Here is a 25,781-nt window from a genome sequence, read left to right as displayed (position 1 = left end):
ATATATATATATATATATATATATAAAAATTACTAGCAAATTATCACAAATAAGCGTAAAAACAGTTTTTACATTTTTTTTTTTATTATTATTTTCAGCTGTTTTTAAAATTTTTTGTCCTTAGCAAATGGTGCCAATAAGCACAAAAATGGGTACACAAGAAGCTCAGTTAAAGGTACTGCACTAAAATAACTCAGAAATCTGCTATAAACGTCATGTTTGCGTGTAATTAAGAAAAACTGTGTGCTGGTTTTTAGCACTTTCTTTCTCGTCTTTCACTTTTTTGTGCTTTATAATCATTCAGTAATACACAGACATAATGATTGATGTATGTCCTCGTGAAATCAGAGACTCTCTCCTCGAAATCTGAACACAAGTGATCAAACGAGATGACCAGCTTTAATGGTGATGTGTCTCACTTGTACGTTTGATGATCGGATCACCCAAAACAAATCATACACATGGACTCAGTCAGGGACAAATGGTTGTGTAATTGAGACACTACATTCCTGTATTGTGCGCACCAGGACAAAAAACAAGACTGTGTGTAGCAGAGTGCTGACTGCAAGTCGTGTAGCGTACACTTGGCTTTAGTAGAGTAATGTTATGTAAAACTGAAGAGAATTTTATTTATTTAATTCAAATTTATTGGTATAGCACTTTCCACAATTAATATTGTTTCAATGTAGCTTAACAGAGAAAAGTGCCTTACAGACTCTTACTGAAAACTGACAATACTGAGTCAATAAAATAAAATTAGAAAAATTATAAATTTCATATTTTGAGGTAATAATACAAACAATTTGTACACTTTTACACATTTCCTCTGTACATGTTCGCAGACCCACTAACACCCTCTTGTGGCCCATGGTTGTCCCCAGATCCCAGTTTGAAAACCTATGGGGTGCCAAGCAATATAGCTATAGAGGAAGACTCACTTTTTTTCTCTCCATTACTGGGCAGAAAGGCTTTCCCTAAGTTTATTTAAACTGTGCATCGAGGTAGCCCGTCTGCAGTGCACACACCTCATTTTTGGTCCTCCGGATAACATCTGTTTGTTCTTACGTGCAGATTCATTAAATTGTCCTTTTCAGCAGCAGATAAAAAGCATTATTAGACAGACATTAAATCTTTTACTAAATTATGAACTATTATATTTTCATTATTAAGTATTTTATTAAGTTCTTAAGTAATTTTACAACAATATTTCTGCCAAAATTCTAGTAAGGCAATATATGCCAAACACCATCCAACACTTATTGTAGTAAAATGGTGTGCAACTTGGTTTTAGCCACCAATACTGTTCTCAAAAAAGGACATAAAACACAAATAGATCCTGAAAGCTTCTTTTGCTCTTTCAAGGAGATACCATATTCATTTATTATGATTTTACATTAGTGACATTTTAATGGTTTTGGCAGTAAATACATTTTAAGTGTTTTATGCAAAAAAAGAACTCACCATTACGCCAGTCATATTTACTAATATGTTCATATAGATACACTTACGGTAAATGACAGGTGTGTATTTGTCAAAAATGGAGATATTACACATCTCTTTAAAGAGGCAAACCAAATCCATTTCAGATTTTCCCTCTTGAGGCATTTTCTTGAGCTTTCAGTGTTTCCCAACACTGCACTAGTGGGCAAAAAGCCATATAAACTCTAAATGTCAACTTTTTTTAAAATGTTGTAACAATTCAACCATGAGAACTATGCGCACTATCACAATACAGTGCATAATTATAGGTTACATAAACTTTAAACTCTCATCTAGTACCACAATAACATGCACTAAATATCGGTTTATACATACCTTGAAATATGCATTATGTGTTATTTAGTTACAACCCGTAATGGACAGAACTCCACTGCCAGTTTGTGTAAGTTGTGTATGTCGCCATGGTGTACAGCAAGTCAAATTCTGATGGACTGTCAAAGTCTTTCACGAGGAAAGCACACATACATTTTACAACTTACACTATAACAAAAATGTTACGCAAAGCATATTTTTGCACACGACTTCCCCTTGCACATTTACAGTTACTGTGAGAGCCAATGAATTCTGGGAATTGTAGTTTAAAACCAAATAACTCCACACATGTGGGAAGTGGTAAAACATTATTATTAGCTACATAACATTACCTTCAGGATTACAATTACATTATATACAATACATGTTAAGCAAGTGTCTCTGCAAATATTACAAAAAACTAGTGGTTGGAACAGAAACCCTAGAAAAAAACAGATTGTTTCTTTGAACACAGCCTATTGTAGCATATTAGGAACAATTTGTATTAATTTTATATTACATTATTAACAACCATATATGCAGTTCTGAGCAACTGACTGCAACTGCTTTTTAACTGCCAAATCATTCCAGATCAGGAGAAATCGATCCTTTTCAAATCATCCATAGTGATGGCAACAACCTACAACAATTATCAAGCAGTTACTTACAGTTCTCATGGATAAATGGATAAGACAAAAAATAATCTGTACAGTCAAAATTAATTCCATTAGAGCTTACATTTTTGTGACAGGGATCATGATAGTCACAGATGTCCTCGGGAAAGGCTGATCGGACCATCTCTTTGAGCACTGCTGGGAACACATAGGTGGGCTTGTCACGTGTTCTGCAGCCGATCCTTTGGTTCATCTGTCAAAATGTACGTGACGGCTGCATTAAAGTCCACCTAAATAAACTAAAAATGGTAATAAAGTGCTTACTGATGCTTACCAACTGTCGCTGGATTAAACGGTACGCTTTTCTTCGTTTTGCCCGGTCAGTCTTAAGCCGCGAGGCCGCATGGAGCAACGGCCCCACCCAGAGGGGTACACTAGATACGGAGGCAGGTATACACCGGTAAATCCTTACTGTATAAATTAAAAGGTTCGGTTCTCTAACATTTACAGATAGGCTACACATCTGAATAAGACTAACTAGTTCAACTTTTAAATTTACAGTCGACGACTTGACATACGCTGTTTTTTATTAAAATACTACTAAAACGTTTGGTTACTGAACTTACATTTAATCAACTCATTTGAGGTTTTCAGAGTAATTGATGCTGATTATTACCCGAATGACTGGCAGAGATCAATGTAAGTGTCCATTATTTAGCAGCATTTGACACTATCCACTGTGTCTCACTTGAGTTTGCCGAGGGATACGCATTCAATTAAAGGAAAAGGCACCATGAAAAATACAATTACACTGGAACCATTAAAGAACCAATCAGTGATGATTTTATATTTGTTCTGGCTTTAGGAGTCTTAAAGGAAAACACAAGGATAGGATTTATTTGTTTCATTTTGAAACTTTAATATAATAGAAACATGCACAAACTTCACATGCATGATATATATAGTAGTAGTTCCAGGTCTTGGCCACATAATGGTTCCATATCACTTCACAGTTTTGAGGATCATCATTTGCCCTCCTTTTCTGACCATTCCTTGTAGCCTCCGGCATAATTACGAGCACTAAGAGAGAAGTTAATTGTTAAATGACAGTTATGCAAAAAATGTGTAAGTGTATTTACTGTATGATATCAAAATGATTACTTCTTGAACCCCAGGCTTCTGGATTTGTCTGTGGCAACAGCTCCACGTCTTCCCATCTGGCAGTGGAAAACCAGCTCAGAGGAGTCCAATGAAGGCTTAGGTACACCAAACTTCGACTGGAATTCAGCTGAGTTAAGGGACATGTCACTTTCTACATTTTCCACTAAAATAAAAAGAACAGGGGGGACATATTAAAGTTAATTTCCTATGTCAGTGACAAATTACTTACTATAATAAGACAATACAAAAAAATACATTATTTTTAGAAGAAGTCTGAATAGCACATAAAATACAATAGATTCTGCAGTTTTTCTCACCTGGAATGTGGATGGAACCTGGAATATGGCCTCTGTCGACCTCTTCCTTGGAGCGCACATCCACAAGAAGTCCGGAACCCTTCTGCAAAAGAGATTTGACTTCACTGTAGGATATCTCCTTATCTATAGTGAAGAAGAATGTAGTATGTCAGTCAACAAGCTTTGCAAACATTTCTGTCATGCAAAAAACACTGATGCATAATGATTGATGTCAATTAGACAACAGCCACAATACTTACCAACAAATTTTGTATTATACATGACTCTTGTAATTATTGTAAATAAATAAATAAATAAAATGAAACCAGTTTACAAATATATATTATAACAAATTTTACATCTTACATAATAAATATATTACATATAAAATAGATTTGAAAAATGTACCCCCCAATCCCATTTATTTCCGACTATCATTGTGTTTGATGAACTGGTTAGTTTAAGAAAACAAGAACATATTCTAACATTCCAATTTATAATATGTTTTTCTTTTCACTGAGACGACTAAGTGAAAAGGAGGACATTTGTTTGAAATTATTTTGTCAGTGTTGAAATTAAAACTGTGTTGTTCATGTTTTTTTTTGTTTTTGTTTTAAAAGAGTCATTATAGAAAATCCACAATACTTACCATGCAGTTAACCAATCTATTTGAAATTTCTGCAAGTCATGATTACGTCACAAGTCTCAGAGCTCTCATTATGAAAATTAATAAAAATAAACAAGGACAGTTATTTCGACTATCCAATGAAGAGCATGTATGCACGTAAAAATATAGTGAGAGGGCATCACTGAATTTGAGCAAAGTAACGTTTAGCCTGTAATTTACAAATCATTCTGGAGGGATATGGGAATAAGGGTTTATTTTCATGTGCACCTGAGCACTGTCACCCTGGCGACGACAGAGAAGAGACAACAACAACAGAAAGCTCAGTCAGAACACAATATTCACGTAAGAATTGCAGTTTCATTCACCGCTTTCTTTACCTGTCTGAAAACACGTTTCATAAAGTTCAAAATGACTATAAACTTACCGCTGCTTGCCATGTTGTAGTTAGTAGTAATGACAACTCGCCTGTTGGTCGCCCTTTACTTCCTTGTCATTCAAGTTGTTCAAGCCATTTCCAACAAAACCCCTCCTTGATTTCCAATTGGCTGTCTTCAAGCACAGGGGTGGTAGTTGTTGAGAAACCGCCTAGCAGGAAGCGTTGCTCCTGTAGCTTGAGCTAATTTCAGAATAAAAGACCCTTAGCTTCCAAATTAAGACTGCTCTCTTGGAGGTTAAGATCGTTTTTGTCTTTAATGCTGTAAAAGTGAAGCTGGGTTTGTATATGTCTCGGCTGGGGCTACAGTAACTTTCTTCATCAGGAGTTTCTTAAAACATTTTTACACGCCAGCCACAGTGGCTGATAAATGCCCAATTTTACCAGCCTGCACATTTATTCCATACCCTCATGTCTAAGTCTGAAAGGGATTACATGACTAATAAAAATGTATTAATATTATTTTCTGTAATTATTTGATAATAATTGTGCCTGAGCTAATAATAGTTACTAGTTCACCTAGTTCACCTTTTGGCCCTTAGCTTTTTTCTTCTTCCCCATAGTAAGAATAGTTTCTTTCTACAGTTATTGTTGCTTTAAAACCAACAAATGCATATGGAATTTCTTTAATACAGTGTAAGAAGCTTTCTAGATCTTTCTAAGTGGATTTACCAGTTTTTATGTAATACCCTGGTATTAATCCTACTACATCTAAAATACTTAAAATAATATCTGGGTATTACCATGCCACATGTCCAAATCTCCATGATATTACAATAGAACCATATCCAAATATGGCTAATATGTTTTTTTGTTGGTGTTTCCACATTTTCACTGTGGAAGTGAAACTTCTATTAACCCTATGGTTAAAAACTACTGTTAGAATGGTAAACTCCATCCCCTGAGATATGGAGAAATGACATATTGATATGTATTATACAGTATCATGAATCACACACATTTACAAAAACATGAGACTAGGACTCACATGAATTAAACTATTTATTGGTAGGTCTCAGAAGAGTCTCACTTGAGTAAGAATCATCCCTCAATACTGATTTGGTACATCATGACATCCATAATGAGTCTCTTCACAGTGAAAAGAATCAATTTCTAAGATTTGGGTTCTAGTACAGCAACTTTTCTGCATAAAAACAAACCTAAATAAACAGAACATCAAAAGGGGTATCGATATTATTTATCTGTGATATTTGAGTGCCACACAATTCTAGTGTTTTAATACCAGCTGTTGATTTGAACATAACAAGCCACCTTTTGTTAGAAATATAAAAGTTGATATTATGAACAGTATTCTACTGTGCTGCATAAAGGTAAATCTATACACTGTACATACAGATATTTTTTTGAAAAACAAGTTTTACAGTTTTAAACTTTATTTAAAGTATAAACAATTTTAAAACACTTTACATAAATTATGTCTGTGTATGACTATAATTTGCTTAGAAGCAAATCTAAATTAATAATAAAAAATTAAATTAGCATATATTATTACAAAGGAAAATAAACTCAACCATCAACGTTCATCTTTGTAGCTAAAAGTGGTGACTCCTTCATGATTGTCTTTGAGTACTATGAATGATAAAAATAAAAATAAACTAAGTAAAAATAAATAGTTTCTGACACTAGTAACCTTCAATCTGGAGATTGTGAGTGTTTATTTTCTGATATTTCTATACAGAAGTGCCCTTGTGAAGGCCTCGTTACTCTAATGCGACTGGGACATACAAAACTATCGCATCTAAAGCACACCCTGAACTTCATCTTATACAATGAAATAACTTTTCTATCAGTGATGAAACAAACAATGTTTGATATTTTCTCATCATTTTTAAAATCCATTTACTTTGCTGGAATTCCTTGACTTCTTGAAGAAACAGTCTGTAGATGATGAGACTTGCTGCAATTGACAGTTTAGGTGTGAAGAATGTGAGGCCTGAGACTAATATTTCTCTTTACAGATGTTATTCCTCAGTTCTGAAGTTGAGCCCTGGTCTCTCCAGCAGCTCTTGAGACTCGCAGCACCTCTCCAATCCAGGTCACACAATTACAAGGGTACCATCTGGCACCAAAATCCTCTCAGTAACCCAAAAAATATGGGTAAAAATATCTATTCTTTTTTAAAAAGGGGGGACTATTCATATTTCAGCAACAGTTGCTTTGTTTTTCAGTTTCTTAGTGCTTTTTTGATGTCCATTGTTGAAAAACAAAGACACGATCTGTCAATTTTTTTTGTGCCAGAGGCAGTATTAACAAAGTTTTTAAGAATGTTTCTTTTAAAAGTCCCTGCAGCGTTCAGAGAGCAACCCCAGTAGTTCAATTATTCTCCGTGGGTACAGGAGATAAAAAAAGAGTGTAAAAATAGAAAGACAAAGCAAGAAAAAGAAAGAGATAGAGTAAAGAATTGAAAACCATAAAGGTAAAGGAGGACTGAAAAAATAAATAAATAAATATATAAATAATATTAAAATTTTTTTTTAGAAAAAAAACAAAAAAAACAATATATATATATGTGTGTGTGTGTGTGTGTGTGTGTGTGTGTGTAAACCAGAATAACAAAAGATTTGGACTGTTACCTCCTCCCCATCTCATTCTGTCTCAGGAATTGGATGTTGAAACTGCTGTCTGCCAGTTCTGGGTACTGTTCAACAGGTAAAATGTAGTACCCATCGTAACCCTGCACTTTCCCCGTTGAAAGGATCTGCTGTCTCTCCCCTTCAGTCCACAAGCGGCTTCCCTCCTTATTATCCCGTGCCCGTTGCTGCTCTTGCAACCAGGCCCCTATTAGTGCCCGTTGCCGTGCCAACTCTAACAGTCGGGCTCTCTCCTCATCTAGCATATCTGCTGCCAACCCGTAGCGCACGCTCAGAGATAGGGTTGGAACCTGGAACTCAACGGTAACCCCTCGTCGTGAGCGACCACTTACTGTCACGTTGATTCCACTTTCAAGTGCCTTACGTCCATTGGTAAGTCCCAAAGCTAGGAGGTCACTGTCAGCAGAGCCTATCTTCACGAAGAAATGACAGTCACGACCATCCTGCGTGTAGTGCATTCCGTCTAAGTAGACAGCATTATTAAGCACCAGAGCCACCTTCCTGCTGTCATCGGTGGCTATACTTGAGACCCCTGTAACCACACGGCCTTCTTTTACTGCCAGCCTCACTCCTCGTCCGATGATGGGGGTACTTGTGCCAAACCAGTGGCCCGGTTTATCCTGTTTGGTCCTGCGCTCCTTATCAAGAAGCCGTCCCTCCAACGCCATAAACGCTTGGTTATGCCGCTCAGCTTCCAGTTGAACTCCGGTTATCAACTGTAAATGGATGAAGAATATTAAAGATCTTAATCAGAGACAAGCAAGATCACCCATACCAATATTCACTGAGCTGCAACACATGGAGATAGTAGTTACTAGGGTTTACTATGGCTTTAACGTGGTGACTCACCTGGGCATTTTCACTTTCTTGACTGGCAAGTAGCTCATATGGTGGATCCACAAAATAGAGAGTGTGTCTGGGAAAGCCCGGGATGATGTTGCTGAGCTGGAAGCCAAACATTACCAGCCAACTTTTCACATCTGCAAATGAAATGTACATATGAAGGGAATTTAGGCTGTGATTTTGCAAAGATCGGTTAATTGATTATAGCTACTTATTGATTTGTACTGCAGGTTGATTTCCCTGAAAAGTGTAAACACTGTGGTGCTATCATAAACTTTTTCTATTCAGGACTGTTTGTGACCGGGACATCTGTTTGTTTTACCAATGAAAGATGGATTTTTCAGGAAAGCTATTAAAAAAAGTGATTTTCCATAATCGGGCTGAACGGTTTTGAGCATTGTGAGTAATGACTGTTGTAGCGTGTCCACTTGATCATAGTTCAGTACCGTATGATTACAACTCGTTCCAAGCCAGAGTTTCTCTGCATGGTTAGCTAACAGCACTAAACTGTACTGGTGGAAAGCCTTTAGTACATGGCCACTAAAGATTGGTCTCATGCTCAGTTGGTCCATTCTAATTCTGATTTTGCAGCGGCACCAAGATGGACAAAGAAACCGTAACTGCACTAATGAACCAGGAATTGGATTGGTGCAGAACGGCACTGTTCCACAATGAGAACCTTTTGTTCCGATTCTGATAAAGCAGCTAATGTTTTTGCAATTCTGTTTGGTCATTCTAGTGGTGCAGAAATTACACATCAGGTTTAATTCAACAGTTTGCAAGGCTGTAAAGTGACTCCAACTCTCACCTGTGACATAATTCTTCACATCCAGCATGTCACTGAGTGGGTTGTTATTCTTGAACATGTACAAGTTGAAAGGTGCCAGATCTTTTCCAATCTTCTGCCACATGGTGTATTCAGGTGATGTCCATCTGGCAGCCAAAACATCATAATCTCTCTGTGTAAAATGCACTAACTTGGTTAGGGAGTCATAGAGGCCTCCATGGAAGCCAATGACCAGCTGGAATTCAGGGTTTGAGTCATGGTACACCTCCCCATATGCAGTGTACTGCACCTGTTTGATCATCTGCCCATTGCTGCTGAAGACAGCTAGTGGGGTTCCTGTGTTGTCAGAGGCAATGTAGTACTCCTCCCCACTACTCACCTCCATGGCAAACAGATGGCCCTGCAGGTCATAGTACAAAGAGCTGATTTCTGAACTGGAGTGATTGAACACATGAGTGACCCGAGTTGGGTTGTTCAGGTCTGCATAAAAGAACTGGAGGTGCTGACCCAAGCTGTTCTTAGTGGAAACCCTGCGTCCGAGCCCGTCATAACGATACTGCACGCTCCATCCTGCGGCTGCACGGCTGTAGGCGCGCAAAAGCTGGCCTTTTGAATTGTAGTCAAAGACATCCCCGCCTCTCTGGCTGAGGTAACCGTCTTCGTCCAGACGGTACTGCATGTCACCTAGACGAGTAATACGGTCTCGTAGGTCATATCGGAGCGGCATGAGTCGGGCACTGTTACCGGGGTTGAGCAGATGTAGGTTGCCGTTTAGGTCATAACTGTAGCGCCATGTAGACCAATCATTGACTTTGACACCACTGAGTTGCCCGTCACCATCATACTCATAACGGTACTGTGTGGTGTTGGCATACGGCCCGATCTTTAGCTCCCGTTTGATTACTCTGCCCATGTTATCATACTGCACAGTCATCCAGTACATGAGAGAGCGGAAGATCTCGTATTGCACCTCCTTGATGCGGCCATGTGCGTCAAAATGCTTGCTAAGAGTCATCACAGCTGTGGTGATAATCTGATTAATGTCATAATAGATGACTCCAAACTTTCCAAAGTGCTCCACTTTCCCGGAGATCTCGTCGTAACGGTACAGATCCACAGGCAATGGCGTCTCGCTGATCACTGGCTTCATGCTCGCAATTCGGAAACTGTTGTCATGGTAAGTGTAGTCGAAGCGGGCATTGACCATACCTTCCTCTGAGAAGCGATAGATCTGTTTGTCGATTAGTGGACCCATTTTTCGATAACGAATAGTGCAAGAGAAGCCGCCGCTCTGCAAGTTGACCATTTTTAACACACCTGCCGTCTCGTCATAGCCAAATGTGATGGCTGTGCTGTCATACAAGATCTCAGAGAGCTTGGCCAGCTTGCCATACTTGTAGAGGACTCGACGGCCGGTACCCAGAAAGTAGGTTGCCTGAGGGCGTCCATCCTCGCTGAAGTCATAGATGATGGATGCGTTGCTCTCTGGTGGGTTGTAAGTGTTGCGGATGTAGCCAATGGAGACATGCGTGAACATGGTGTGACGGGCAACGCTGGGCATGGTGACTGCTGTGATGCGGTTTGATGCATCAAACTCAAAGATGTACTGTCTCTGACTCTGCAGGAGCAGCACCATGGACTGTGAAGAGAACATTTTCAGAGCATCATTATCATTATAATGTTAATTAGCAACAACATCTTTATAAAGCTGTCTAAATGAAATAATTTATCCTTCACAGAATGTTGGGAAATTACATTTACAATAAATTACCAAAGTAATCTTGTAAATTATGGTTGTGGATTATATTTTGTCAATTTATTTATTATAATGAAACTCTCTTCCATCTTCCATCCATCTCTTTTTATCATTAATTATTATTTTACAATGGTTGTTTTCAATGGCTAAAACATTTTCTGTATAGCACTGTGTCCTAACCAGGCATGTTGCAACAAGTTTCCTGTGTAATTTGTCTATACACACAGAAAGAAAAATTGTAAGATGAAACATTTGATGTTTAGTGGCAGTTATCTGGTACAATAGAATACAAGTGATTGACAAAGTGTCTTGTTGCTTGTCGCCAGGCCCACTCAAACTCCCTACTGGGACCCTGAAAAAATATGTTGGTGCACCAGTATATGTCAGGGGCAACGTGCGCTGAAAATTTCCGGTAGAGGACCTCTGGATGCCGCTGCACTATCAAGGTTGTGGATCTATCTCTCTTGGGCACCCTTGTAACTGGGCCCTCGTAAGCTGTCCTCTTTTTTCCCCCTTATGGGTGGCCCTGCTTGTTGCAGTAATGGCTGGTTAAGACAAAATTTTGTTACAAGCTTTTAACGTGTTGTGCCTGGTTGCCTGGACACAATTCAAGTCAAATGGAGATCAATTCCCCTCAGATCTCAAATTAATAAACACAATAATCTTTAGAAAATAATTAATGTAAGTTTTTTGAAGGAGAGAACTGACCTTGTCCAGGTAACTGTAGCTCCACACCTTTCCATCTACAAAAGAGCGTGAGAGGATCCGGCCCTGTGGGTCAAAATCGGTTCTCTCACTCATACTCCCTCGGTGCAGACCCACCAGCTGGCCTGTACTGGAGTATGACACATTGACCACTGCAAGGCTGCTACTGGGCTGCCATATTGCTGGCCTGCCCTGGGCATCATACGTGATCCTTAGAGTGAACTTCCTGTGGTCGTCATAGATCTTCTCTGTCCGTGTGTTCCTGTCAAAGTCTATTGACAAGAGGTTGCGCCCATGTGCCTGCAAATTGTATGAATATTTGGTGTGAAATTCTGTCCTTTTGTTGAGGTGGATGGAACTAGCAAGTTTCTAGCATAATGTTGCTTACATATAGAAAAAAAGGAGAACATTTAATGTGTACAGAGATGAGAAAACTACATTTTAGAACATGTGCCCACCCGAAGTTTTCTGCCAAACACAGTGACCTTGCCCTTGCCCAGCTCTTTGCGTAGTCTCCATTCTATGGAATTCAGACCGTTGTCAGTGGGTAGGGTGATGTTTCTGCGGCCGATGGTGGGACTCACTGATCCTGCCAAGATATGGGGCTCAGTGTGGTAACTGATACCCATCCCATTGGCATACATTACTCTCAGCGTGCCATTGTTACATAGCTGGTAGCTGTTCCGTACTTGATCTGCAGGGGGCAAAAGAGTAACACAGAATTACCAATACATTAAGCACATAAGAAAATATTTTATGACAAATATTTATTTTTTTAGGACAAAATTTCAACATGACAAGAGTACAATATAACATCAACAAAAAATTACTTGATTTATTTTGAACTCATGAAAGGACTGTGGGGAATTTATCAGTTGAAGAACACTGGTTGTCTTTGGTAGCATTATAAAAGATAATAAGAGCAGTTATTTGTTTAAAACTAATGATGTTAAGCCTTGAATCACTTTGTTTAAGAGTGCCACAAACATTTATTATGCTATAGAGTATCCACTATAAATAAATTACAACCCAGGAAACTAATTTATGAGCAGACGGTACATTCATACATCTGAGACAATGTAGTTTATAATTTACAAGTGAACGATTTTAAGACTGTTGCTGCATTTATTTAATATATAATTAGCCCCATCAGTGTTACAATGTTAGATTCTAAAGCAGCTCTTATCATGCTATGCAAAGTACAGCTCAGGTACAAGATCTAAAATTAAACTCTCCTTGGACAGAATCCTCAGTAATTTATTCAAAATGTTGCCTCGACTTTCTGTTATGGTTGGTTCTATTGAAGTCTGACTTTTTTGTTGAGTCTGCCATGGGAAGGCAGCACAGGCATTTTAGTCTCTCTCTCCTACTCTCTCTCAGTCTGTCTTTTCCTTCTTAACAGGCAAAATAAGATTTGGGACAGTGGGGTTTGTGGCTGTGGGCAAATGGAAGACACTGAATATTTACTTGCGATAAGGTATTGAATTTCAGTCCAATCACATGCATCACAGCAAAACACAAATAGAATGCTAGGCATGGGATAAAAAAAAACAAATGTTGTCCACACTAAGGCATATATTTGCAGATACTCCCAGTCCCACAACAGCATTGGGGGTATCTGTATTTTGCTACTTTTGTATTTTTATGAGCATATTAGTAAGCATATATAAAGAATATGTACAGTATACTGGTATATATATATATATATATATATATATATATATATATATATATATATATATATATATATATACCTGTATACTGTACATATTGTTTATATATGCTTACTAATATGCTCATAAAAATACATATAAATAATATAAAGGAGATATAAAAACCAACCACTTAATTGTGATTACACTAAGAAAATGAACTGCAAAATTATTAATGAAACACAAATTATACAACAGTTCTAAACATCTAATTTAATTGGACAAGTGGCGTTCCAAGGGTGCCAAAATTCTCTGTGGTGTAACTAGACAGGCTGTGAGTCTGCAGGGTGACACACAACACCTGATACTGCTTTATTTTATTTTGGAACTGTTTTTGTTGGCCGAAAGGAAAATTCACAAACTACATGACAAAATATTGTATGAAACGCAAGTCACTCGATATTAACGTCTTGCTGAGCAGACACACCTTGCACAACAGTATAGGAAGCTTCAACTGATGAAAGATTAGTGATGACAGTGACATCATCATCTCTGTTGGAGCTCTCAATGTCAATGTTGATGGATTTTTCAATCTCTCTATGTAGACTTGTAACCATCCCCGTGGGGTACGTCACATTGGTTAGCCTCCCTTCGCTGTCATACCTGAAAATGCAATAAACGTTAGGAAAACCCATTTGAAAAGTAATTTGTGAAAGTAAACCAATCCTAAAACAACTCAAGAATCTAGATGACACTTCTAATTCAATCTTTTGGCTTCTACTTCTTACTATAAGCCTGACAGGCATTGTGAAGTCAATTTGATTTGTATAGCACCTTTCTCAATATACTGTATTATGTTAAAAACTCCATAAGATGATAAGGTGAAGGGAGAAAAACAAGTGTTAAAATGGGAAAATCTGGTGATGTCTCTGTGGATCATTCCATATAGGTCAGTGTTATCCTTCATACCCCCCCCCGTTCCCCCGGTCCCTCAAATTCTTATGAGCTTTATTGGCATGACTGCATACAGTGTAACAAAAACATTCTGTAATAGTAGTAATACAAATAAATAAATAATAATAAAAAAAGTAACATACTTAAAACAACACAGGAAAGTGCACAAATTGTAAAGAGAAGCAAATACAGAGCGCAATGAGTAACATTAAATTAAACTGACACTTAATATTTAGTGAGGGGTCACCCTCTCTCCCTCGGATCATGACAGGAGAACTCTGCTGCTAATTCTATAAATTAAGCCTTCTCTTCAAGAACATATGAGATTTTCTCTATGTTACTCATTCTGCTAAATTCAGGCCATATCTGTTCTATGACTGTAAAGTGTGTGATTCTAATGCTCTCATATTTACTGCACTCAGTGAGGAAGTGTAGTTCATCCTCTATGACTCCTTTAGTGCAGTGTGAACACAGTCTGTTCTCTCTGGGTCTCCAGTTCTGTCTGTGCTGACCTGTCTCTACAGCTAGACTGTGCTCACACACGATACTTCATAAGGAGCGTCCTGTGATGGTGGTCTTTAATTTTGGTCAGATATGATGTTAATTTATATTCTGTCTTACTTTTTGGGAAATAAGTTAGTTTGTTAATTCCTTTGAGTTTGCTGTGCCAAAGATTCATGTATTCTTCTAGGGTTGTGTTTGAATTTGTTTTAGTTTTGCCTGCCAGAATTGAATTTATACATTCAGCTGATGTTTGCCAAATACTAAATACTGTAAACGGTCACTCTCTGGGTGTGCTGCTCTGTGTATAAATACACAGTGATTGTGATAATCTAGGAAAGAGTCTGACAGGTGGAACCAAATCTTATTAGCTCTCTTTTGAATGCCAGTCAGAAGAGGGAATCTGCCCAGTTTGCCCGACAGCCCAGGTTAGAAGCACTTCTGTGAACTCCCAGGATATATTGACAGAATTCAAGGTGGAAAATTTCAACTGGACTTTTGTAACAGGATTCATAATTAATATATTTGGGGCCTCAGATTTCACTGTCATACATAAGTGTGGGCTTGATGACACTGTCAAACAATTTCAGCCACAGTTTAATAGGGAGTTTAAATTAAAATAGTGATTTTCTTATGCAATAATATTCCCTAAGAGCCAGTATTTTACTGCCAAGTCAATCTGTCCAGAAGCCGAGATAGTCATACCTAAATTATTGTAATTGGCAACATGGTTAAGAATTGTTCCCCCAAATGTAAAAACATATTTTTTGTCTTGAAGACCATTTTTATTTTGAAGAATGATCATTTTTGACTTGTTCATGTTGATTAGTAATGCCCAATTACTAAAGTAATTTTCTAGAATTGAGAGGCTTTCACGTAATCCCTCTTCAGTTGGTGAGAGCAGCAGGTCGTCTGCATATAGAAGACATTTCATTTCTCTGTACTCTAATGTGAATCCAGGACTAACATGAGTTTTGAAGCATTGTGGCCAATTCCATCCATCCATCTTCAACCGCTTGTCCGAAGTCAGGTCGATGTGGCCAATTCATTGATATAATTATTAAATAAAGTTGGGCTTAGGTTGCAGCCTTGACGAACTCCCTTATTCTGGCTGAAATAATCAGTTCGTCTGTTGTTTATTTTAAGGCAGCAGTTGATGTCTTTGTACATGTGCTTTATTAAATCATAAACCTTTTCTCCTAATCCACTCTGTATCAGTTTTAGGAACAATCCATCATGCCAAACCAAATCAAAGGCTTTTTTTTAATCAATAAAACAGACAAATATTTGTTCTTGTTTTGTTTGGTGGACATGTGTGTGTGCAGTGTGTATATATGATCCGTTGTTCTCTGTTTTGGCATGAATCCAATTTGACAGTTGGGTAAAGTCTGGTTGTCTTGGAGATATTGGGTTAATCTGTCATTTATAATGCAACTGAATAGTTTGCCAAGGTTACTGCTCACTGAAATGCTCCTGTAGTTGTTGGGGTTATATTTATGCCGTGTTTGAAGATTGGATTGATTTGATTTTCTTTCCAATTCTCAGGAACGTGTCCTGATTTTATGAGGGGCAGGCCTGCCACTAAGCTGATGGTCTGTTGGTGGAGACCCTCCTGATTATGTCCTTAAAATGCAAGTGAATGGTGATTTCTCTTTTAAAGCTCCAGAAATCACAGACAGTCTGCATAAATGTCATTAATACGACTCCAGTGGTAATATTAATGTCTTCTAAACCAATACGATCACCTTTTCTGTGAAAAAAGATCAATATTTAAGTACTTTTTAAAACTATAATCCAACACTTTGGGTAAGCTTCAGGAGAAGGTGGAGTCCAAGCAGTCTCTCGTGTGACAAATTTGCTTTACCATGACACAGACGTAATCTCACGTTCTCCTCTCGATTGAGACATCCAGGATAAGCACACAATCACATAATTGAGGGTAAAGAAACAGATAAATACAGATCTAAACCAAAACCAATCAAGATACTGTACAGCACTCCTCCTCCTCACTTGTAAACATCACTGCTTTTCTGGCTGTGATGATTCAGAATAAAAAAGTACTTAAATATTTATCTTTTGGACCAAAAGCGATTGTGTCACTTTAAAAGATTTAACATCTTGTGTCGTATGGATGAAGTTTATGCTGACTGTCTATGATTTTTGGAGCTTCAAAAGAGAAATCTCAATTAACTTGCATTTTAAGGACCTACTGAGCCAAGTAATTTTTTTTATATTTCTTAAAATGTGTTCTGGTGAAGAAATAAAGTCATACATACATGAGGGTGAGTAAATAATGAGATAATTTTAATTTTTTATTGAACTATCCCTTTAATAGAGATGGCACTCACAAAGAGCAATGTCTAGCCAATTAAGTATTTTAGAGAAAAACCTAACTAGAAAATGTTTTATTCACTATAGACATTTCAATAACTTTAAAATTGATTTTTAAGATTTAACTAATTTCCTTAACTTTTTCATGCCTAGAAACAGTACAAAAAACTTACTCATAAAAGGTTGTCCAGCCTGTCTCGTCAGCCTTGGTGGCTAGTAAGCCAGTGTTGCCATTGTATCCCAACAGAACTATCTCCTGATTGAGAGCAGAGACAGAGCGCAGGCTCCCTGCAGGATCCAGTCCCAGCATCATCACCTGATTCTCAGGTTGCAGGATGAGCCTGAGCATCCCTGCTCCACTCTGCGCTGCCCCGTCTCTCCGCACTTTCACAGTGTTATTGGAGTAATCTACCACTGTGGCCAGCTCTCCATCAGGGCCATAGCTGAAGTTGTAGAGGGGCAGGCCTGTCACTAAGCTGATGGTCTGATGGTGGAGACCCTCCTCGTTAAACACATAGAGTTCTTGCTCTTGAGGGGATGCAACCTCATACCGCCCCAGTGCCGAAGGACCGGGCCGGTTAATACGGACAGCACGGATTCGAATGTTATTGAGATCTGCAATGTAGAGCGTGCCATCCGGTGAGACAGCCAGAGACATGGGTGAGTTCAGGCTAGCGTCTGTAGCGTATCCGTCATCTCCTGCGAAGCAGTTACAGTTGACGTCATTTTTGCAGTCGCACTCAGATACGGCACCAGCTAGCAGTGACATCTCTCCATTATTACTGACTTGCCGCACGCGGTTAATCTTCTTCTCATCTGTCTCGGCGATGTAGAGCACGCCCGTATGGGAAATGGCAATAGCTGTGGCGCTCTCTAGGGCAGAGTGGATGGCCAGTTTGCTAAGGGAATAGTCGATGCCAGGCACTTGGCAGTGCATAGGCCGCCCAGCAATGATACTGACTTGGTGGTTTTCAGTGATGCGTAGGATAACATTGTTCTCTAGTACGTAAAGCGAGTTGTCCATGGGGTTTACTGCCAGGTCTGTTGGCCACTCTAACCGCACCTAGATGGAAAAAATTCAAGCATACTAAATTTAATCTTTAAGATTCACCAGGCACTTATTTGCATAATAAATTAGGCTTCTTATCAAGTTTTCGCAAGCCCATTATACATAATTAAAACTTGCGAATCTGCATTTTGAGTCATTGATTCTTAATCCCTGTTCATACTGACAGCATCACAAAATGACAAGGCAAGCAGAAGTTATTATTTAAATGAACAGTGCAATAAATAAGTACCCAAAACTAATAATAATACAAAAATAAACAAATTACTTCTCTAAAACTGTAACCAGATTAATATATTGATTACTTCATGGAAAAAGTAATTGCACATTAGTAACACATGACTAATTAATTTAAAGCAACTTTTTAAAAACTATTTTCTTTATTTTTTTTTAACTGCTCAACAAATTCAAAATAATGTCTACTGCATATTCCTTCTTTTTCATTGTTGTTGTCTCTTTAGCTGTCACAGAAAAACAAACACAGGAATATACATATGAATATAATTCCTGTTTAAATTGTATTCTGAATAAATCATATTATTTTAGAAATACACAGTATGTGTAACCCAATTAATTAATAAAAAAAGTCAGTAAATGTAATCTGATTACAACAATTTAAATGGTAATGTTACACAAATTTCTTTATCAAAATTTATTTAGATTACAGTAACCAATAACTTTGTAATCAGATTTCACCCAACACTGTCAACAAGAGTTGGCGATTTTCAATACAATTAGCTTAGATTAGATTTTATTTATACATGTTAACATTTTTTATTTTTAGCAGCAAGAAAACTGATGCCTTGTCAAAATAAAATGTCATCTAATTTTTAACAGCAATTCATCCAATTTGTGATCATGTTTTCAAAAGCTTTGGCCAGATGCACAGCCCACCAGCAGCAGGAACACAACAGTACAGTGACCTGACGATCTCCAGTGATAAAACCGCTATTAGTGTGAACGGAGATTCAAATAGATTCTTTGCTCAAATTACCCATCCTACTTTGTATATTTTCCTGGGAGCAGTTTGTAATACTGGCCAAGATTGTTATCTTGCTGACCTGACTGACATCCATGCTGGAGTCACAGCTCAGTGGGCGAACAGCAGTGAGGTCATTAGCGCCCAGTAGAGTAGAGATGATGCCGTTCTGATCCACCTTCCTAATCATAGTGGCATCCACAAAGTACATAAGCCCATTCTTGTCTACAGCAATGCCTGAAAAAAATATATATAGAGAGAGAGAGAGAGAGAGAGAAAATTGAAGTGAACAGGGTAAAAAGTCATCCAGGAAGTTCAGGGGTGATACAGAATAACAAACCCTTTGCATGTGAAGACATGTATATTTTTTTCTTCAGTAGTTCACCATCAAACAAGACTTTTTAATGATCAGAGCTGGTGAAACTTTGATCAGGAAGTTTATCTTTAGAATCGTCTCAATATGTCTTTCCTTTTCTCCTGTCCCATATAACCTATCGTGTAATACATGTCTGTCAGGCATCACTCTTGTGTCAACCCATAAATTCCCTTTATCAGAGACACAAGACAGAAGCAGACAAGAATATCTCTAAGTGTTGACAACAAGAGGCTTGCAATAGAATGGACCTGTGACGGTATATGATGCAGAGGGGGGTTTGAACAAAAAGACAGGGAGACAAATAGCATGAGGGGAGAGCCTGAGTCTTTTCTCAGTGTAAAGTCATGTGGGAATTGGTAATGAGGCCTGTGTAGTCTGTCACCTCTCTACTCTCTCTCTCTACAAGCATAAAATTAACATCACACACAGAAACCAAACCTGGATTTTACGGTCAAAACCTGCTTTAACTTATCATTGTACCATTATCTTATATATATGTATATATATATATATATATATATATATATATATATATATATATATATATATATATATATATATATATATATATATATATATATACACACACACACACACACAGTGTTTGACACAAATTCAAATATTTATTCATTGCTATTGGTCTACAGTATATACCATTAAAATAAGTAATTCCATTCAAAATAATTACATTTTATGTGTACTGTAAACTAGTGAAAGTCCAGAGAGGAAAAACAAAATGCTAATATTTTGCTCTTTCATAACTCAGAAGATTTATGGAGTTCTCAGTTATTTTTCCTTGAGGTAACAACTTTGTCTCAGATGTTTCTACAAAAGTTAGTAAGGAGAAATACAAATATTTGACAAATGGGACAATTATTAACATTCAGGAAGATACAGATCTATTAAATTAATATGTAAAGCATTTAATGAAAGCATTTGATGAGAAATGTTTGAGTTCATATTCAAATCTCTGACTTTTGATTGCACACTTTGGTGTCTTTGCAAATCTGAGCACGTTGTTGACAACACTGAAATTCTTGCGGACACATGAATGATTAATAGGGTCTTTTTCTTAGAAGAAATATCCCAGGAGAAGGAGACTGCAAAACTATCAATTTGCAGAGAGATTTAACCTCATTGTTGTCCAGAATAAACTGTTGAATCACTGAAGATATCTCATTGTAATTTGATCTTTCCTACAAGTCTATGTAAAGTAAAAACAAAAGCTGTATAATACAGAGAAATGCTTGCTCACACATTTGTGCTTTTACATCTTACAGTGAATAGAGCCTATTAAGTAACATTATCTTTGAGAGATAGACGGAGAGAGAGTGAATACCAAGAGACTCAAATAGCCGAAGCCAGTGACTCTTACTCCCAAAAGCACATTTAGAAATGAATTAATAGCTTAATGTGAATGTTCCTGTGATTGTGGAAGCAGCTGCAGGATATGGCTCTTTTTATCCATGTTAGGTGTCACTGCTACAAAGGAAATAGATGTAAAGACAGCTCAAAGAGATGTTTCCTCACCTCAGCCTGGCACATACTGTATAAATGTGATACAATATCATGACTTCAACAGATGTGAGGGGGATAACAATGGAATAACATACAGTAAATCGTTTGGGAAAAATGTTGCTTTTTTTTTTTTGTTGCTATTCTTCAATGTTCCATTTTCTCACCTTTGGGGCTCATGAGGGTGGCTTCAACAGCTTTGCCTCCATCCCCACATCTCTCGTCAAAGGGCAGGCATTGCTCTCCCGTGCCCGCCACCACTTCAGCATTGTCTGCCAGCAGTCGTCCCCCACTAAGCGAATGCACCTTGTAGATTCGCCGTGAATTTGTGTCAGAGATGAACAGAGCCCCAGAGACTGGGTCCACAGCCAAGAAGTACTTATGGGTCGGGTTGTTACTATGAAAAATTAGGTCATTGAGAAGTCAGTGCCACTATTATGCAATTAGCTACAACTTGTAATTTCAATAATTGAAGTCTTTAGCTCTATTATAATATTTAATGGATAATCAGAGTAAAGAGTTAAAAGTGAGAAACAAACGGAATTAAAGACCCACCTGTGTCGAAAATCCTTATTTCTGTAGGATGTGACGGAAGCAAAAAGAATGATATCATAATGATGCAAATGAGGTGCAAATTGACTTTTGACATAAGAAATATATACAGGTAAAGCATGACACCCCATACTAGTTTAGGATTAATTAATGCAGATTTTTAGTCAAGGTCGAATATATACATAATGATAGGTGATTAAGCTGTGTCCCACTTTATCAATCGTCCCATTTTTCATGCATTAAATCACTGCTGTATATTCTGTACATTTCATGTAAGTATTTGAAGTCTCCTCTTGCCCTCTCTTGTCATACCTGAGCTCCAGAATGCGCGTGGTATTGAGATTGGGATAAACTCTGCGTACGAAATTCAAGTCTCCGACATAGAGGCTGCCATCAATGCCTGCTGCCAGGGCAACAGGTGCCAAAAGCTTATTTCCATCAGCCAGGCCATTACAGCTTGGGCATGAGATGCTGCGCCGACGCCCATTACCCATGATGCTTGTGATGATGGGTGGCTGCTGGGACACAAACACGTTCTCACCACTGCCCTTATGAAGGATACCTAATATCAGATGAAATAAAGAAAGAATCACCATTTTAATGTAAAAAGAAAGTGTCATTTCCAAAAGGCCATTTTCAATAAAAGCAGTTTCCCTGACCCATTTATGAACATCTGTTTTTGAAAGTTACATCCGCATTTTAGGGCTATAAAACTAAGTTATTGAGGTAACATGCCTATAGACTAAAAGAAGCCAGGCTTCAGATCACATCACATCACATCAGACTTTCTGTGTGTCAGAGGATTATAGCCCTCTCTTCACTTCCTATCTCAGTCCCAGCATACATACCTGAAAAAGTCCTTTTGCCATTTATTAAATTACAAAAATGAAATTTTAATTATTCAAATATAATAATAAAGTATAATTATTAAATAATAATATCATTTTGTCCAATAATAATAATCAAGTATAACTATTCAAAGTTCAGAAAGCTTTAAACAGTGCAATATATTTAGTAATTTAGTTTTTAATGACCATTTTCCACCCACTCTCTGACCATTTGTATTAAACTGTTTTGCCACAGTACCTACCTTATATATGTTCCTGTATATAATAAAATTACCTCGGTTTTGATTGGTGAACCTTTTGTTCATTGAATTAAAATGGCTTCACTGATGTTTTTGGATATCAATGGGGGCGGTCATATGTTAACCTGCTCATAGTTCTGTCATCATAAGCGTTACGATTTCTGAATGTCAAGTTCTTGCAGCTTAGTTTTCATAAATGCTGTAGATAGACTGAATTACATAGTATTTAGGACTCTATTATTTCAAAAGAGTTGTTCATGACATGTCCCCTTCAAGTCACTTTCTTTTAGGAATTAAAAGGGGTTTTAACTCAAATTATATCCTGTATGTCTAGAAATGTGCAGTGTGGTTATGTTTTAGTTGTGTGCATGAGAGCGTGAAGCTTATACCACTGCGCAGGTTGAGTATATGGTGTTTGTCCAGAGACCAGCCGCCCAGATTGGAAGGTTCCAGCTCATAGCCCTGTAGCATAGCTGTCCTCTTCTCCCAAAGCACCAGACTAGGACATGATTCATATTCATATCCCACAGAGACTTGAGGACAGAGAGAAAAACCATAAGAAAAAAAGAGAGAGTGCACAAAATGTTTCAGATCTGTATTTAATTAACTACATGACAGGGCAATATTAGAGATGATTAATTTACATAAAATGAAGCAGATTTGTTGGGGAGTCAAGCTGGGAAAAAGTGAGGCAGCATATAAATATTTATTTGAAAACCACAGGCCAAATTAAAAGCCGTAAAATTTAGAGAAAAAAAAACAAACAATTCAGTGCTTCGAAACACACATACACAGCTCCTATGAGGCAACAGTAGATACAATCGTCACAACATTTCTCTTTTCAGGTTTGTGGACTGCTGGGCAGAGGTTTTACATTTCAGGTTCTGGGCAAGCCTTCACAAATAACCACAGCTTGGGTGCTTTCACACAACCACAAACACCCCTGTAATGTGTGAACATGATTTGTTCAGACACCCCGTGGCAAGACATGAGATTGAGATTTCACTTTTCAAACTGGACTGTGAGATCAGTGCTGCTGCCACAGGGTCATCGCAAGATTTGTTGCCACAAAAACTCTCGAACCAACTCATGAAAAGTGGCACATAACTGCATGAATCCATTACCATAAATACATACAGAGGCCTAAAGATGAGGCAGTGAGTTTACTTGGCAGTACATACAGTATATGAGTAAATATATTTAGACAGGGGTTTGGTCAGAGGGATTAAACGTACAAGAAAGATTTAAATGAAAAAGAGAGATGTAGAGCGTTGGAAAGTAGACAGGCTGAGAAAGAGGGGAAACAACAGAAAGAGTTGGGAGTAATGGGGGTGGGTATTCACTATCTCTCACACACACACACACACACACACACACACACACACACACACACACACACACACACACACACACACACACACACACACACACTTCATTTAACCTAAATGCTTTATCTTAACATTTACAGATTTACTGTTTCTCTGAAAAACCGAACGTTACATTCTTTTAAGTTATTCCAAATGCAAATGCATGGTGGCGGTAACTTCGCAGTTATGATCAGATCATTTGATCATGTCCCTGAGGCGTGTGATCAAACCGACGTGTGTGTAATCTGCACTGATGTTTACCAGGAGAGAGGGGTTGAAGCGGTTGTAATAATGAAACAGCTGCTCAAAAAGTCTTTTCAAAGCTAGAATGTATTTATTTTTATGTTACTAACATTCAAATAATCTCCAAAATAATGGAATAAAAGTTTAAAGCCATTGCCGTTTGAACTGGCTATTTTGATGTTGTGAAGATATAAATATATTTCTTTACACCAAAATAAGAATGTATTAGGTAAAGTTAGTCCATTTGAGTCTTCTCCCAGTTTGTCCATCAGTTATTTTCACCACTTCCGGAGCAACACGTGGAATGGCTAGTTTCTAAGAATCAACTTTGCTATGACAAACTGTGTTAAGAATGAACACACTATCGTTTGGTATTGTGATACTAATTGCTATCATGATACTTTAACTGGTATAGTATCATAAGATATGATTATGGTATCGTGACAAACCTTGTTCACACCATTTTCAACACTAGCTACTTATAGTTGTTCTCTGAAAGGGACAACAAGGCTGAATGATCCCTGATTGCAGAGAGGGTCCCTGGGTTTACGTGCATGTGGATGAGCGCTAATCCTGACCTTAACTCTTACTGTGTTCCCTCAGGAAAATGCCACTATAGGTGAGAACCTATACCTTTTAACTGGTGTGCTTATATAATAGCTATTCATAAATGGATAGTTGAAATCTTGAGCGATGATTGGCCAATACAGCATTCCTTCCATGCTAAATAAAATGTCATCTCATGTTTTTTGTCAGTTGATTACATCTGCTTGTTTTGGCCTTTTGACACTTTTATTCATAAGGTTAAGGAGAAAAAATAAATGATGGGGAAAAGAGTGGGTAAATGGGATTAGGAAATGACACATACAAGGCATTCACTCTCTCCGTGCCCTTACCCACTGCATCAGACAGGCCATAGACAGGCTGACCGTACGCATCTGTCTTGTCCCAGATAAAGGTGTAGGCGAGGTTAGGTGAGGCATGAAACCACTTCTGGAAGAGGTGGCCCTCCACTGCTACCATTAAATGGACTTTGACAAGGCTAAGAGGCACCACAGCTTGGGTCATGGTAATCTTGAGCAATGAGTGGTAACCTGCTGCTCTTGAGCTCAGATGACAGAGTTTTAGACTTGTGCCTGGGATCTCAATCTGCTCATGAAGAACCTGGTGGACAGATGGAAGAATGACTGTCAAATCTAAAGTCAATGTAAAACCCTGTTCTCAACCCCCTTTTCTTCTGTAATGTGAAGTAATTCTGAGTGAAAGATTCTGAAAAATAAAAAATGTAGGCAGGGACTTGATGTGTTCATTTATAAATGACTGGATTGTTAAATTGGGTGTTCAATAAAAGAATGGAGCTGAGTGCTTGTTTAATTCAGGACACAACTGAAGACATTTCTCTTACACAAGCACTAAACGAGACCACAACCTTAAAGGCACTTGCTATTTAATAAACTTGACTTTTGTAAGACAAATGTTCTTGTTGTGCTTCTCGTTTGTTGTTTTGGACATCTGACATCTACTAAATGACT

At 37.8% G+C, this 25,781-nt stretch overlaps 2 protein-coding genes across 2 annotated transcripts in view; both read right to left on the bottom strand.

Annotated features, from left to right (window-relative positions):
- Positions 1–3,299: 3,299 nt before the first annotated feature.
- LOC127663298 (thiosulfate:glutathione sulfurtransferase-like) lies at positions 3,300–5,014 on the bottom strand. The gene is made up of 4 exons (XM_052154816.1): positions 4,915–5,014; positions 3,884–4,006; positions 3,567–3,729; positions 3,300–3,485 (listed from the first exon to the last, which is right to left on the bottom strand). The coding sequence occupies exons 1-4, from the start codon at positions 4,925–4,927 to the stop codon at positions 3,431–3,433; spliced, it is 354 nt and encodes a 117-aa protein (XP_052010776.1). The 5' UTR covers positions 4,928–5,014; the 3' UTR covers positions 3,300–3,430.
- Positions 5,015–5,935: 921 nt separating this feature from the next.
- LOC127663296 (teneurin-2-like) overlaps positions 5,936–25,781 on the bottom strand; it is a 291,708-nt gene continuing 271,862 nt past the window's right edge. Inside the window, exons 17-29 of the mRNA XM_052154811.1 lie at positions 25,146–25,413; positions 23,029–23,172; positions 21,865–22,114; positions 21,556–21,576; positions 21,168–21,397; positions 19,192–19,346; positions 17,238–18,127; positions 13,766–13,941; positions 12,085–12,320; positions 11,630–11,926; positions 9,187–10,804; positions 8,385–8,515; positions 5,936–8,251 (exon numbers count right to left, since the gene is read on the bottom strand). Of these exons, the coding sequence (XP_052010771.1) occupies positions 7,514–8,251; positions 8,385–8,515; positions 9,187–10,804; positions 11,630–11,926; positions 12,085–12,320; positions 13,766–13,941; positions 17,238–18,127; positions 19,192–19,346; positions 21,168–21,397; positions 21,556–21,576; positions 21,865–22,114; positions 23,029–23,172; positions 25,146–25,413 (5,154 nt within the window). The 3' untranslated portion in view covers positions 5,936–7,513. The remainder of the gene's footprint in view (positions 8,252–8,384; positions 8,516–9,186; positions 10,805–11,629; positions 11,927–12,084; positions 12,321–13,765; positions 13,942–17,237; positions 18,128–19,191; positions 19,347–21,167; positions 21,398–21,555; positions 21,577–21,864; positions 22,115–23,028; positions 23,173–25,145; positions 25,414–25,781) is intronic.

The sequence above is a fragment of the Xyrauchen texanus genome, chromosome 23, assembly GCF_025860055.1.
Source record: "Xyrauchen texanus isolate HMW12.3.18 chromosome 23, RBS_HiC_50CHRs, whole genome shotgun sequence".
In the NCBI taxonomy this organism is placed as follows: Eukaryota; Metazoa; Chordata; class Actinopteri; order Cypriniformes; family Catostomidae; genus Xyrauchen; species Xyrauchen texanus.
Note: the sequence above shows the minus strand (reverse complement) of the source record. Positions and strands in the feature narration are given on the sequence as shown.